General features: G+C 39.8%; 1 protein-coding gene across 1 annotated transcript in view; it reads right to left on the reverse strand.

Annotated features, from left to right (window-relative positions):
- Positions 1–8: 8 nt before the first annotated feature.
- Positions 9–15,551, reverse strand: part of LOC104405876 (CLIP-associating protein 2-like) — a gene marked incomplete at its 3' end in the record, with an annotated part of 31,406 nt that continues 15,863 nt past the window's right edge. Inside the window, exons 3-13 of the mRNA XM_010014716.1 lie at positions 15,048–15,127; positions 12,310–12,402; positions 11,360–11,505; positions 9,946–10,081; positions 6,701–6,771; positions 5,606–5,665; positions 4,322–4,399; positions 3,574–3,741; positions 987–1,042; positions 359–361; positions 9–97 (exon numbers count right to left, since the gene is read on the reverse strand). Coding sequence (XP_010013018.1) covers positions 9–97; positions 359–361; positions 987–1,042; positions 3,574–3,741; positions 4,322–4,399; positions 5,606–5,665; positions 6,701–6,771; positions 9,946–10,081; positions 11,360–11,505; positions 12,310–12,402; positions 15,048–15,127 — 980 coding nt within the window. The remainder of the gene's footprint in view (positions 98–358; positions 362–986; positions 1,043–3,573; positions 3,742–4,321; positions 4,400–5,605; positions 5,666–6,700; positions 6,772–9,945; positions 10,082–11,359; positions 11,506–12,309; positions 12,403–15,047; positions 15,128–15,551) is intronic.

Here is a 15,551-nt window from a genome sequence, read left to right on the forward strand (position 1 = left end):
TGGCGTGCCTTGGCGCCTGCGGCAGCGTTCACGTCTATGTCACTGCGAGACCTCTGCAGCGCGCCTGGGCCGGCAGCGCTCTTGCTGCTGCCTGAAGCTAGCAAGGAAAGATTAGGAAATCAGTCGGCAATGAATGAAATTCATTGTATTAAACAGGTTAACATTCTCTACCACCGCAGCATACCCGCGGAAAGGACAGGAAGCCATGTAAAAAGGTGTAAGTCAAGTTAATAGTAAGTATTATTGAGGTTAAGAAACAAACTAGACCTGGTATTGCCTTAAAATTCAGATGAAGAACTATTTATTTTACAGTAGCGTATGTCTTCACTCATCATGAAACTTCAGCACTGTTTAATACAAACTATGTGCTCTCACCCTAGTACAAATCATGTCACTCTTAACATTTATGTGATTTATTCTATCACTGCATGCTTCACAAGCATAAGGCAAGTCACAGCATCCCTTGTGATTGAGGGAAGGTAACATCCCCAACACTTCAGCTGAGATACAGCCACCAGCAGGCTGAACGCTTACCTTGAATTGCTTTAGGGTCTCATCTTCAGTAAAGTATTTCTATATTCACCTCCTATTATGTGCTGAATATTAACTATTTGCTTCCATAAATTTTAACCATTGTTTTCTGTCTTCAAAACCTGACTCCCGATTTACTGTCTCAGTATGCAGAAAACAAGCACCCTCAGCTACTGGCCATTTGTAAAAAGGAGTTCTATGATTTACTCCAAGCCAATTTGCTACTAATCGATCATCTGTGAGCTATAATTGCAGCAACTGGAAATACATAAAACATGAAGCAAGTATGAGGCAGCCTTAGTTCCAGGTGCAGTCTGTAGTGACACGTACCATTGTTCAGCTTGTAAACAGGGGAAAAGCTTAAGACAGTAAAATGTTAAGCCACATTTAAAGCTTTTAATTCAAAGAACAGAAAGAAAACTGCTGTGCGCTGCACTATACTGCAACCACCTCACCTCTGCCTGCCAGGCTTGCTGGGTTGGCTGCAGACCATTTCGAAGATAGAGGCCGACTGGAAAAGAAACCCAACAAAACAAACCCGTAAGTCTCATACATCAGATCCAAAAGGTAACAATAAAAGAGGCAAAAAAAAAAATCTTCTGTTCTTTTCTCCCCTTCAGCTTTCTCAGCATGTTTTAGATAAGCACATTAAATACAAAATGATAAGAAAAACACAATCATCTTATCTTTTATATTGTATAAAATTCCATTTTCTTCACAAAGCATTAGCTCTTTGTTTACCAACAGGCACACTTGGCTAACACAAGGTTCAGGCATGCCAGGCATGGTCAGTACAAAGTTTTAAGCACAGGGCTGATCCTACACGTCAGCTGTCAAACAAGAATGGTGGAAGCTGCACAAGAGTTAAGTTACGAATGAAAAAGGAGAATGTTGAATCTGTAAGCAGCTAGACTGCACTTCCCCTGTTTCAGTGCTAGAGACTCCCACAATTTATAAAAGGAGAAAACCCCCACGTCTTTTTCTCCGTGTTTTCTCTCCATTTTCCTTTACTCTTACTGCAAAAAAAGAGTAGCTGCTGAAGCAGAACCTTTTTGTCTAGTCAGGTTTAACTGTGAGCCCTTCCTCCTGCCTGCTTCAGAAGGGTAAAATGCAGGCAGAGGGACCAGGGAGAAGAAAAAGACTATTAGAAGAAAGCATGATGCTTTATTCATTGATTCCTACGTAGCAATCTAAATATTCATCTGACCAGGAAGGTTTGTATTTGCTGAAATAGTTGACTCTGTCATCAATAACCAAATTAGCACCTCAGTCTAGAGACTCAGCTTCAGTAAAAATAATCCCTCTCTAATTTTAAACCAGAAAGCAGATATAAGAGATGCCTCATGTTGTGTATTCAACTGAGTTATTAGCTCAGGTGCTCAATGACAATCCAGAGGTCAGCACTGACACCTAACTTCTCAGAGAAGATCACGTATTTGCAGCTCATTGTGAGTAATACCTGCTTGTCTGCCATTACTCACTAGTGGTTTGGAGGCATTTTGCTGCAGGTAAGTTGAGGAGGCTGAGGCAGAGCTCCTGGGTTATCCTGACCGTATGAAAGGTGTGGGCACAGAAGGCCCACACAGCTATTACAATCTACTGCAAGTGACATTTCACTGAAGCAGTTTCATGTAGGTAGGCACAAGTAACTGCACTTCTCTCATTCCACTGGCCTTTTTAAAACCAGTTTTGATCATTGATTTCTAAGACCTGTAAGTTCAGAGGGTCAAAAACTATGGAGGATCAGACTTTTGGGAAACCATACCCATAGTTCCTAAGTTGTCTACACAGGGAGAACTCAACAGCTGTATCAGAAGCGAGAAATATAATTTTGGGTAACACAGAGAAAATAACTTGCATCTAAACACAAAATCAGTGAAAAAACAAACATGAGTTAATTTCAATATTATGGTCACTTCTGTTCATCTCTCATTTTACTCCTCCCTTTCTATACTGTAGCACTTTACATATCTTGCAATAAAGGAAGTAACACTTGAGGATTTAAGAGTATTTTAAGATTCTGATTTCCCTGTAATTTAGTTTTTAACATTTTATTACTAATAACTCATTAACAGCACTGATTTTCAGACAGAGCATATAGACTAAATTAAACAAGAGTAATCAATCTTTGAATAAACATTTCTTTGTGGAAAATAAAGTGTTATCAATAGCCTACATTACAGAATTATTTTTAAAGTGCTTTTTATAATTACAAGTCTCATAGGAAAGATAAGATAAGCCTCTGGTATTTGAGGCAGCAGCCAAAAGAAGCGAAAAAGATTAACTTCCAATATGCTGGAAGCAGCCTGCTTTCAAGTCACAAGAGAGCAGACAAGTTCTCTGGCTTTGGAAATGAAGCATTTGAATTGACACCTTAACAGGTTTAAATACTTCGAGGAAGCTTTCGAGAACGTAAAGACAAAAATCACCACGTACAATTTTGCATTTCCACTAAAAAGCCAGTAGATTTCTACTGCTATTGGTACCTAAGCAAACTTTGCATTTGTTTAGCTCAAGAGTGTACATTTGAATGCTACAGTGACTGCGGCCCAGAGCCACCCTCCAGTAACCAGCATAGCTGCAAAATACTAGTAATGTATATCCAGTACTGTGGAGACAGGAAAAACCCACCAGTCTCTGATCTGAATGAGCCTCCCTGTCCATTCCCTTCCTTGTACTTCCCAGTAAAAAGGAATAAGAAAAGGGGAAACAACACTATTCCTAGAAGCATTCACTGCACCAGGACACTGGACAGCAGTAAGTGAACCTTGAAGATACTGTGGTGTAACAGAAGCTGTGAAGGAATAAATACATGAATAAGAACAGCCTGCTAAAATGCAGTTAAGTGACTGCTCTTCTTTTTCATCTTGCTGGGGTAATACTGTCATACAACAAAGTACAATGAAAGACTTACTCTAAAAAGAAATATTGTGACAAAATACAACTGCAGCTTTTCAGTACACCACAGAAGCCTGGCTTATTTGCTTTTGAGAAACAGGTATTATTTGTTCATAGGCTAAGAAACAGTGAAGTGACCCTTACTTGAGGCTCTCCTGTGAGCTGGAGGATGATCTGTCTGACTGAGGGAGAGATGCAATACTGCCAGAATTCTTCAGGTAGGTCTGGAGGCTTCTTTGATAGGGCGGCTCAAGAGAATTGTACAGAGTCTCAGCTTCACTAGGAAAGTGATTTCTAAGACCCAGATAAGCCCTGAAAATAGGAGAGTAACCACATGGTAATTCTTCCATATTTTCTTCAAACTGCAGAGTCAGGAAGTAAAGATTACAGAATGACACAGGGATGGGAAGGGAAGGAACTTGGGCTCAAAATATGGAATGCATACAATAGTGCTTATCAAATCATAAAAGGAACCAGTTACATTAACTGAATTAATCTTCTGAAAGTAACTTCAGTCTATCCTCTGGAATTCTCACATTCACTTACTGGGAAGCAAGACAAATTCTTTTTGGCCTTCTCACTAGTCAAAGTGCTACGGTTGTTCAATGACTTAACTGAAGGAGGGGAAAGCAAAGAATGATTATGGAACAATATCAACCGTTATGGCTCCTGTTTCATTAGAACCCTCAAATGCTGCATGACAGTATCAACTGCCTCAATTTTCAGAATGTCTTCTGCAAAAGAAACTAGACATTAATTTAGAAACATCCATTTTCAAGCTACTTGTGTCCAGTACTACTTCAGCCACAGTTTGCTGCTCACCTTGATTAGAGCCTTCTATCACTTATGTAAAGCATACAATTTTTCAGAGCAAAATGTAGCCCAAACTCACTTTCTTGCCTCCACTCTTGCTTCTGCATCAGCATCATGAATGCCCTTCTTGATTGTTTCAACCAAGACAGCTGCGTGCCTAGAAGACAGACATTCTTCATGCTATTTTGCTACTCCACGTTCTATTTTAAGTAGTAAAGTTTTACACTGTAATTGACATTTCTCTAAAATGCAAACACCAGCTGAGACAGTTCCTCCCAAGATAGGAAGTAAACAAAGGCTGCAGCACACTGATGACATAGCTGCACTTTCTGTGAAGGTTTAGGTAAGCTTCCTCCTTCAGTCTAAGAGTTATAATCTACTTTTCAGACATACATCCATGTCTCACACTTAAAAAGTTACTTAAAAATACTTTTTTTAAGGCATCTGCTTTCCTGAAATGGAAAAGCTATTTTCCCTACTGTATTGGTAGTAAGAAAAAGGAAAAAGTTAAGATTAGTAAGTCTGGAAATTCACCTCTGACAGCTCTTGGCCTGTGAGTTCTAAATCTCAGTACATACTCAAAAAACCAGCAAAGCACCTACCAGAACAACCAAAAATTGTGATGATAAACAGATTTTAATTCAAAATGGGGCTTTCTGGGTGGGGATAAGGGGTTTGGTTTGGGTTGTGTTTGTTTTTGGGTTGTTTTGTACATGCATACACACTCTTGACATAAATCAAGTGATCTCCCCATTGCTCCCTTTCTCAGGCGCATCTTGAGGGGTTGAAGGGTAACTGTGTAGCTGGAGGAGCTCTTCAGTCCCTCTCTCTGGAGGTCCTGCGGTCCCTTTCCTATTACTCTGTGCTCACAGGATACATTCTCCAGAGCTGATGCACACAGTATTTTCCTGTCTACCCCAGAGAAGCTACTGTGTGCTTTTAATCATTAAGAGAAAAAGTCCTCCAGGATAAAGGACAGAAGCTTCCCAGTGCATCTCTGCTGCACAGGATACATGACATAAGTGACACTCATGCTCACATGTGGTGTAGAAGAGGCAGAGGGTAAGGAGAAGAGCCAACACAAAGTCAAGGCTGTACCATGGGTTAGTGTGAGGTGTCCCTGCCCATGGCAGGGGGTTGGAACTAGATGATCTCAAGGTCCTTTCCAACTCAAACTGTTCTATGATTCTGTGACTATACAACTCCTGTCTCCCTGTACTTGAACAAGCCACATGCCCTCCCCTCTGCTAGAAATGCCGGCCAACACCAAGCAACATAATCCAATTAAAGGATTCAATGAAAAGATTTCTGTCTTAAAATTCATTAGTAGTTTATTTTGGGGAAAAAGTATACTGGCCCATACCTTTCCAATGAATGTGTCTGCCACTCTTGTAACAACAGGTCTAGAAATTCAAAGGAGCGCCTAGAAAGACAGACCAAAAAGTTGTAATTAATACTCATTTCTATAATGTGCTTGTGGAAAGAACAGTAACTTTACTCCTTCCCCCTGAGGGAAACAAATACATAAAATATAAGTACCTTTATCTGTCAAATAAAGGCACTGGTTGCCTTACCGCAAAGTTAAAATATTCTGTGGAGAAAGCAAACATGCAGGCTAACTCATCCTGAACTTCAAAAAGCAGATGCGGTTCAATTAACCATCCTGTTGCTCGAGTCAGGCTATTACACATACACTACATTAGTTTATTAGCCACAAAATAACAGACAAAAGCCAATCCAAGTGTTGAAGTATCATGTCCCTGAAAAAAACAAGATGCTGAAGGTGCCCCTCAGACAGGACAACGCGCTGATCCACACACCCTATCTCAGGTAGCAGCCACTGTCCCCGTCCCACAGTCCCCAGCATGGCAGGCTTATTCCTTTGGGCACACATCAGATAGCCTAGCTCCAGGCACAGAAGTTACTAAGTTCTGCTGGCATCAGGAGAGCAAGGTGCTGGCACACAGTGCATGCAGAACACTGCAGTGCTGCCACGAGAGCTCACAAGCCCTGTCAGCTCTGGCCCAAACAGCCAGTAACTCATGGGCTCAGGCTGGTTCTTTGCAGAGACACACGTAGCTGTTCCATGCTCTGCCAATGCCTCTCCATACCAGTGCTGTTTATTCTCATTAGACTGAGCACCACAGATTCAACTACAGCTTCTTCTTTTACCTTCTGGTTCTGAATCAAGGTAATTTTCCCAAAAAGCATTAGGAACACTTTTAATCAGAACGAGATCTGCAGAAGGATACAGTGTATGTCCCCAGGTAGGCAGAAAGGACCATTCCTCAACAGCATCTGACCTAACTTTGCTGAAATCATTTTTGTAGTTTACTGTGTAACACAGATTTGTGTATTCTGAGGTAATGGCCACAAATCTTCAAATCTATTTTCAACATATGACAATCAAATTGAAAAATAAACAGCTTTAATAATTTGCTCTTTATTATGTACTCACCTTCTAACTGCAACTGATTTTGAGGTACAGTTGCTTGTTATTAAAGGTATGAGTCGTGGCACATGAGTATGCTAAATAAAAAAAAAGGACAAAGCAGTTAATGACAAAAGCATTCCCGAATTTGTACTGCACTAATTAAGTCAAAATTAACCATCAAATAAAAACTGCAGTCACTTAAAATGCTTACTGAAACTAAATGTAGTTTCTTTAATAAGAGACTTCTGCCAGCATGTCAACTGATTAAATCTATCTTTTTCCAAAGGTCAAGCAAAAAGCATTTCCAATGCCATCAACAATCACATCATGATATGTAGTATTTAGCTGTCAGAAGACATGTAGGAGGGCTCAAATGTCTCCCCAAACGGGTTGTAAGTTGATATTGCTTTAGTTTTGCCACAGAAGAAAAACCATAGACACAGCAGTCTTACAAATCAGCTGTGAAGTAAAAGTAAACCAGTCAATCTGAAACTATGTGCATTCTTTTAGGGATCAATACTACTAGTGCTACAAAGATCATCCTTCCAGTGCAAAACATGTCAATAAAATTAAAGCATTCACATGTAATCTAAGCAAGCTTATGTGTATAAGCTATGTGGAAACACCAAACATCCTCATGGGAAAAGAACCTGAACTACTGTAAGGTAAGTAGGCAAGATAAACTACATGAAATCCAAATGCAATACTTGAATTCAGAATTAAAGCAACCTTGTTTCAGCTTATCTTAATTAACTGTAGACACAAAGTATTAACATTTTAATTCCAAGTAAGAGTAACTTGGTTCAGCAAAGCCATTTCAGTTCATTTCTTTATTCCTTTCTTGATTAAATATATAAGGTAACTTCTGAACTAGTCCCAACTACAGTGTGAAACTGTAGGCTATCAAAATCTGCTCAAAAAGCAGAGTGCTGAACAATTCCTACTATTTCATGTATCATATTTTCCCCCTAGGTTGTTGCCACACTACGTAAACACACAGATCACCAAACAAGCAGAGATGATTATGGGCTCTCAAGAGTACTTCCAACTTCAGAGGTGGGAGAGAACTAATCCAAAAATCTGGAAGAGCCCAACAGTTGCATTTGCTTGTACTGATACACTTTTGCACATGGTTTTAGGGTTTGTGTTTTGCATAGTTTTCCATTTGAAAAGCAGCATGAGACTGCCAGAAAGGGAACAATAAGCTGTAACACGGGAAAGAATAAAATGTTTTTACAGATGGTGAAACCTATATGTTCCAAGGCTTTGGAGCTATTGACACTGTCATTTCTAGAAAGTGTTCTGCGAAGGAATCAAAGCCTCAGGCTTGCTTTCATTCCGCTTTCAGGCAGCACATTTCATCTGCTACCCTTTGAAGCTATAATGATATATGCTTCCTCCCAACCCACTTGCCAGCTCAATTGCCCAACCTGAATCCCTCCTCCCTCTGGAAGTGTTTTTCTGCCACCGTGCCATCCCATCAGGACACCCCCCCTCCCCTTTTAAACTGGTTTCTTGAGAGTCAGGAGTCAAGAAAGGGAAGTCAGAGTACAGTAAGAACTATCTGAAGAAGAAAGATGAAATCCAACAAAGGCACTAAGATGATGGGGCTCTTCAAGATCCCTGCTACAATACAGCCTCCCTCTTTTTCTGTAGACTCTCTCACAGCAAATTGGGTACTAAAGTGCCAGGAGCTGAACTTGCTGTCAGGGGATTCTGGTGGGAGCTTTTGAGTAAACTGCTAACTGCAAAAGCTGCAATGGCTTGGGCTCTTAAATATTCAACTGATGCCACATTCCCTGACCAACTCTCATTTAGTCCAAAGGACACAAGTCCAGAGGAGCATGGGGTGCGCTTCATTTGACTCTGGTACTTCTTTCTTTTTTTCCTTTCCTACTGAAAACTGAATTTTCTGCCAGAACACCCTGTGTACATCTTTTATTGGCTGGGTATTTGAACACCATGGGTCGGATTTCTCACTTCTATGTCTCCAATCTAGTACGTTAAATTACAGCTAAGAGTAACAGAAGCTTAAACAAGATCAGGACAGCTATAGCCAATGTGCAGGTTTGCCTCCAGCTGACCTGAACCAATAAAGCAAATTTAATTTAGTCAGTGAATTTTTATTTCATGCTGCTTTTCTGATGCTTGATTTGCTCCCGTAAACAACAAGACAGGGTTAGTTTCTTATATGCCTGAGCTCGTCTACTACTACTACACATGCTGTTATTATATTGTGACTTTGATCACACTGTGTATTCCTCCCTCCACTCTCAACTCTGTGCCATCAGGCATCTCACTGCACATTTTAAGAGTACCAATGGATCTTAGCCTGAGTGTCGATGCAAAGGTAATGCAGAAGTCTCAGAGCACATTCTCAGAGTCATAGCCAGACCAAGTACAGATTCCAAAACATACTAAGGATGGCAATAAAAGGTGTGAGTGATGAAACCACTTCATTTTCCAACAACCTAAACAATTAAAACAATGGATGAGATCGTGGTGAATACCAGTAAGTGCCCAGCACTAAGAACACCACAGCTTTTCATGTAGAAACTATAGGCAACATCTCACTTCTATTTGAAAATATCAGTACAAGACCCAAAAATCTAGCTAAACATCTTGCCTCAGACACCAAGCAGTAGCAGATGCTTAAGCAACAGACAATGAAAAACAGCTCGTATAGAGTATTCCTCTCATCTGTATGCTAGAGCTGTTAAGGACTCAGCTTATAAACTTCTTAAACCCAAGGATTAAAATCTCTATGGGGCTTCTCTTCCATGAACTGGTACTTTCTGAACTGATCTGCATGTTCCCGGCCTCTTCACACTTTATTTTTATAAGAAAAAAACCCAACAAACATCATATTAAAACCAAATTGGAACCATGGAGTTCATGATAAAGTTTTGTTTTGTTGCTGTTAAAAAAAAAATAAAAAATCTTATTAGCTCCTTAACTACCAGCTTAACTTTGTCTTGTAAAAAGGCACTAGAAGCACTTACCTTTGACATACATTTGCCTTTCTTACAATGAACACATTACGAACAAATCATGAAAACAGACTTGCTTTTCACACCTATTCCTCCATCTTTACTATGATAATGCTGCCAGCTGGTTTCAATGATAAATAATATTTGTCCACCTGTGACATAAAATTATTTTTCCATTATAGAATGATTTACAATCCTTTATTTCAGAAATGTTATTATCTCTGCTACAAGCCACTATGTGAATACTCCCAGTAAGCAAAGTGAGAGAGGAACACCTACCCGAATAATGAATCTAATGGCTGCACACCCAGAAGTTGCCATCACTTTGGCGCTGTTGGGAACCAGGTTAAAAAGAGTAGGCACAATAGCTTCAGCCCCATGATCAAATTTGTTTCCCAGAACAGTTGAAAGGTGGCTGTTTAGGAAAAAGAAATAAAACTTGTTAACAAAAGCCAATTTCTTAGTCTTAAAATAACAAAGTTGACTGTACATTTTAAAGATCTATCTTTCAGAAGAACAGAACTTAGTTTCTTGATTCCCAAGTCCTCACCTCATTAGAAATGCAGGATTTGTGCAACATTTTTGCTACTTAGCAGACAAATTAAAAGGGTGAACAGTAATAACTTTATTTTGCAATGAAAAAGAAATACCATGATTTGAAAGGCTAAAATTCTCACGTCCACACAAAATATCATAGTACTTCTGCTTTTTGGACATGCTTTTTGACATACATAGATCTAAAATCTTATGAAAATTATTGTTTGAGATTTTTTCCTTTTGAATACAGGCAAAACTACTGAATTTATCATAATGAGCCAACCATAACATTTGACTCCCTTGTTTATTAAAGGTTATGGTTTCAATTTTGGCAAATACACAAACACATACAACACACAGTAATTTAACTGTCCAGTGGTGACAAACAACACTTTTTCCATGCAGAAGCTCCATACATATAAAGAATTTGCAGTCAGCAGCAAATGACACATCAAATGTATCTAAGTTTTAGGGATCAAGAAAAATTACAGGCTTTTAACCATGGATAAGAACATTTCCACAGTACTTTTAACACTACTCCTGACTTCATGTTAGGAAAGGTTAGTGTTACTTTCTCAAAGCCATGACCTCCTGGCAAGGACAGTTGTACGCTCCAACAGGTCTCCAAGGTAGCAATGGTGTCTTTACCCCTGTCCTTAAATTCAGTGAGTGCCCAAGATGACAAGGGTGAAGGTCTTATTTCTGTGGAGCCTTATTTCTGTGAAAGCTTCTAAAATTACCGTGGACATGAATGATACCAGCTCACCAAAACGTGCAATATTCAGACCACCATAGGGCAGCTCGCTTTGCTGTTATTACAAGTAGTCACAGTGAAGTCCTGTGCCAGTCACCAAAGCGTGAGTGCTCCCAAGACTAGCCCCTAGGATTACAGTGCAAGTTAATACAAACTGCTGGGAGTACTCAGTGTAACGTACAATCTGTTACAGGGTTATCAACGACGTATCTGCCCTAAGAGAGCAAATCCCTTTAAATGTTTCTTTTTCTCTCTAGCTTCAGCTACTGACTTGATTCTTTCTCAGTCATAGTGCACAGCAGCCCCACAGGGTACCCTTACCTGCAGCGCTGCTAAGGCATTTGAAGTCAAATAAATCATTCAATGCAGCACCATACACGAGCGCTCGGAAGCAGTACTTACGCTACAGTAATGCAGGCTTCTCTAACCACCTGGGACCTCAGGTCCTTGGCCGACAGCTTGAAAGCACCATCCAACAAACGTAAATGCTGGAAGAATCCATCATACTGTGCAGCTCCAGCAACAAGCAACGACCGAACTTTCTTCAGCTAAAAAACCGTAAGGCATTTCATTTAGGACACCACCAATACACAACGTGAAATAAGAAAGCAACAACTTCCTTCCAAGAAAATGCTTTCAAAATTCAAACTCAAAGCAAAGCATCACCTTGAAATATGTGGGGGTAATTTTAAAAAACACAAAAAAATTCTATTACTTAAACTCTACAGCTAAAAAGTCTCATACCCCTGTCTACAAATGTACCAACACATAAACGCTGTTCAAGCATCTGCTTCCGAACACTAAGGTGTCATAAACCTGATAAAAAATATAAATGCTACATGCACACATTTTAATCCTGCAAGTGAAACTTCCTAGAGCCACACCAAAGAGGCACGGCTGCCAGCAGTTCACCTGCACAATATACAGGCTTGCACCAAAAAAAAAGCCTACGGAAGCTGTGGCTGCCCCATCCCTGGCAGTGTTCAAGGCCAGGGTGGACGGGGCCTTGGGCAACACTGTCCAGTGGGAGGTGTCCGTGCCCCTGGCAGGGGGCTTGGTATTAGGATCTTAAGGTCTTTCCCAACCCTCAGCATTCCATGATTCTATAACGTCAGCTGAAACTTAAATGACATGATGGCTTTTAGAAAAGCTTCCACTTAAATGTCAGCAAAAATTTATTTTGTCCTTTTTTAAATACTTGCTCAAACTCATTCAGTATACAGACGCGAGGTTTGAGAAGGAAAACGTCTTCAATTATCTTCAATTACTCTTGCTTTAAGAAGAACAGTTTAAAACATCCAGCTGACTCTCCTTTCTGAAATACACCCAGACCCGAAACTGCCCACGTTTACCGCGTTAGTTCGCTGATCCCAATCATGCTTGTCATCCGAGAGAATTTCCCTGATTTTGTTCAATGTTTCTTCAAGTTCTCGACTAGAATAGATCTGAAGTATTAAACAAACAAACAGAAAAATAAGACTGTCAATATCCAGCTAACCTGAAGGAAAGTAAGTTGAGGAGACTGAAAATATAATAGTAACTATGAAACTCTTGCCCCCAAAGTTCCAGAGAACTGCCTAAGAGGTATAAATGGGCTTTTAAAGGGCACTGAGCAGTGAATAGTCATTAAAAGAAAAGCTGAAGAATCTACATTTTCCTCAAGATTTCACCTAATGAAACTCAACCGACAGATTTTAACCCGATACAACTCTTTTGGGGCAGGGAGTCTCTCCTGCATTCCAACAGTGCACAGCTCTGCGAGGCTCTAACTGGGCTGGCCAGTCAACACCAAAACAAAAACTTGTCTGAAAACACATATTAAAAGCTTCAGCAGCTTCTATGTGCATTACTACTCCGAGCCTACCATTTATTAACTTAGGCAGTCAGTATGTAAAGGTAAGGAGCAGCCTCCAGAGCTCGTGCCATGCAGTAACTCCAGCAAAACTGAAGCCTGACCCATCTAACCATGCATCAGTCACTATGTGGTAATACATTTATTGATAACTGTACATGTACAACACGGCATTTCTAAATAAAAAATCAAGTCAAGAAGATTTGTTATTAACATCAGAAATAAACTGACTTCCCTTCTGTTCTCTTTCCTGCTTCTACTGCAGATGCAAAATTTAAAGTTCCCTCACCCCAGACTGAGAACAAGTTGAAGACAGAATGAAGCGAACACTAACCAGAAACTTGATCCGCCCAGAGTTTTTTCTAAAACATATTTTCAGCAAAAGATTTCCAATAGTTTGGATCAAAAATTGTTTACATAAACACATTGGGCAAAACTCAGTTACCCATACACAGGCATCTGGGGCCATCCACGCAGTGAAAATATCCACATGGGGCTGGCCAATATAATTCAGGACTTAAAGGAAACTCATACCCTTCTAGAGTGTAAGCTTCAGGCCAGCATGACAACTAATAGTCGTGCCTGATGCTCCCTCATGACTTATTTACAATTTTTGTATATGCAAGAGCACATACAATGCAGGGGAAGCAAAAGGTTAGGACACTTTGCACGAATGGCTGAAAAGCTTTGCCACTGGTCTCTTGAGCACACAGTTCTGCATGTATGTATGTATCTTTAATTGTATTAAGATTTAGGAACATCTTTCTTCTGTTCTAAACTTAAAATGAACATGCATTTTCTACAAAATACCTTATTTTCCTGGGCAACTTGAAGTTACTACAGGAATTATTCCAAATACAGTCTAGTTTTCTACAACCAGAAGCAAGAAGTTGGACAGCAAGAAATCATTATTCCCAAGACCTCCTAGTCAGCAGGTCTTTCTTACATTCTCATCCACGAAATAAGCGAGTTATTTTGGGGCCAGTTACACGTTTCTCCTCTGCCTCCTCACCTCAACTCAAAGGAGGTTACTAAAGACAAGTGTGCCTTTTCCTCCACCTCTTGCAGTTTAGGGATGCGAGGTCATCTAGCAGTCAGAAAAATCACATATGCTGGTCAACAACATAGAGTTACCCCACTTTTGTTCTTGCAATGCTATAAGCCAGCTGCAGTGACTAGAGAAGTCTGCTTGGGACTGCAAATACTACAGCACTGAACTACAAGCAGCACATCTTCTGCACTGTGGAATATGGCTTTGTTCAACATAATGGGGATAAATATTATTAAGACCTCCATGGTTTTTCCCTCTAAACAATTCTGAATTTTGGAGAGGCAAAAAACCATAAAACTCTCACAGTATAAGACAAAGATCTTGAAGTGATCTTGGAGTTAAGAGTGTTCCTTCATAAAAGCAGAAAGTATTTCTGCCTGCAGAAGGAGATCTAACAAATAGCTATGCTATCATCTTAGGAAATAAAAATAGAACAAAAGTACATATCACGAAAAAGAAGTCGTACAAAACCCTTCTGGTGTTTGGGAGCTATGGCTTACTGAGTTTTCGGTTGTCTTCCACACCTCTGCTGCTCAAGAAAAACTTACTCAAAATAGGTCAGGGAAGATACAAGCAAGTTAAATGACTCAACCGTGTGAAAGTACCAAATACGTACAATTCCCACACTTAAAGAACAGAAATCAAAGCCTGATCTTTCAACTAAGAACTCAGAATCCAACAGGTTCATTAGTATTTAAATAAGGCACTACATTTCTCTTTTTGAAGTACTGCTACAGATGAGGACACATATGCCAGATGCACGTCATTACAATTCAGGCACATTTGAAAATACAATTCTTGCTTTGTAAAGTATTTGCCTATACTGTTACTACTTGATTATGCCTTAAAATTGCAGTCCTAAATTATTCAAACATTATGGAAATATTTTCCTTATTAAAATTAAAACATAAAATTATTTGCAGTATCCCCTGGAAAAGATTAAGAATAATGTATTTTAGCCGAAACACAACGTGATAATTAATAGGACACTAACAAAAAGAAGGTGGTTTTTGTAACTAACTGGAGCTTCCCATAGTAAAGAGCTTCCCATAGAAACTGTAAATTTAGGAGAAGTAACACTTGCTTAGAAGACAGTGAAATTACAAAAGTTTTGAAAGTAGGCTAACACACAGTATTACAAATAGCATATTTCTCCAAAGAAACATGAGTGTACACAGCCTCTTTACCTGTACAGTAGGAACATCTGTAAATGCCTTAATAAAATCATCCTCATCCACAGCTCCAGCTCCTCCTTCTTTTGAGGAACCTAAATAAATGTAAAATACTGTTAAACAGTATGGAGTGTCCACTGAGGCTTTCAAACTGACAGAAGCATCTTTCACAATACCTATTTTCAAACATTTACTACAACTTAGAAAAACCCTGAACATTCACCATGTCTAAAACTGCAAGACCTGACCTCTCACCATGAATAAGGAAAAAGTTAAACTGTCCCCCCAGATGAACAATTCTGAGCAGTTTCCAATCTGACAAATTTAATGGTTTCATTTTATTATTTTTAGAATCACAGAATCAATCAGGTTGGAAAAGCCCTTTAAGCTCATCCAGTCCAACCTTTACTGCAGCAGTGCCAAGGCCACCACTGACCCCTGGCACTGAGGCCTCGGCTCCACGGGCTGTGAACACTTGCAGGGACGGTGACTCCAGCCCTGCCCTGGGCAGCCTGTTCC

The sequence above is a fragment of the Nestor notabilis genome, unplaced genomic scaffold (genome assembly GCF_000696875.1).
Source record: "Nestor notabilis isolate BGI_N333 unplaced genomic scaffold, ASM69687v1 scaffold11195, whole genome shotgun sequence".
NCBI lineage: Eukaryota > Metazoa > Chordata > Aves > Psittaciformes > Psittacidae > Nestor > Nestor notabilis.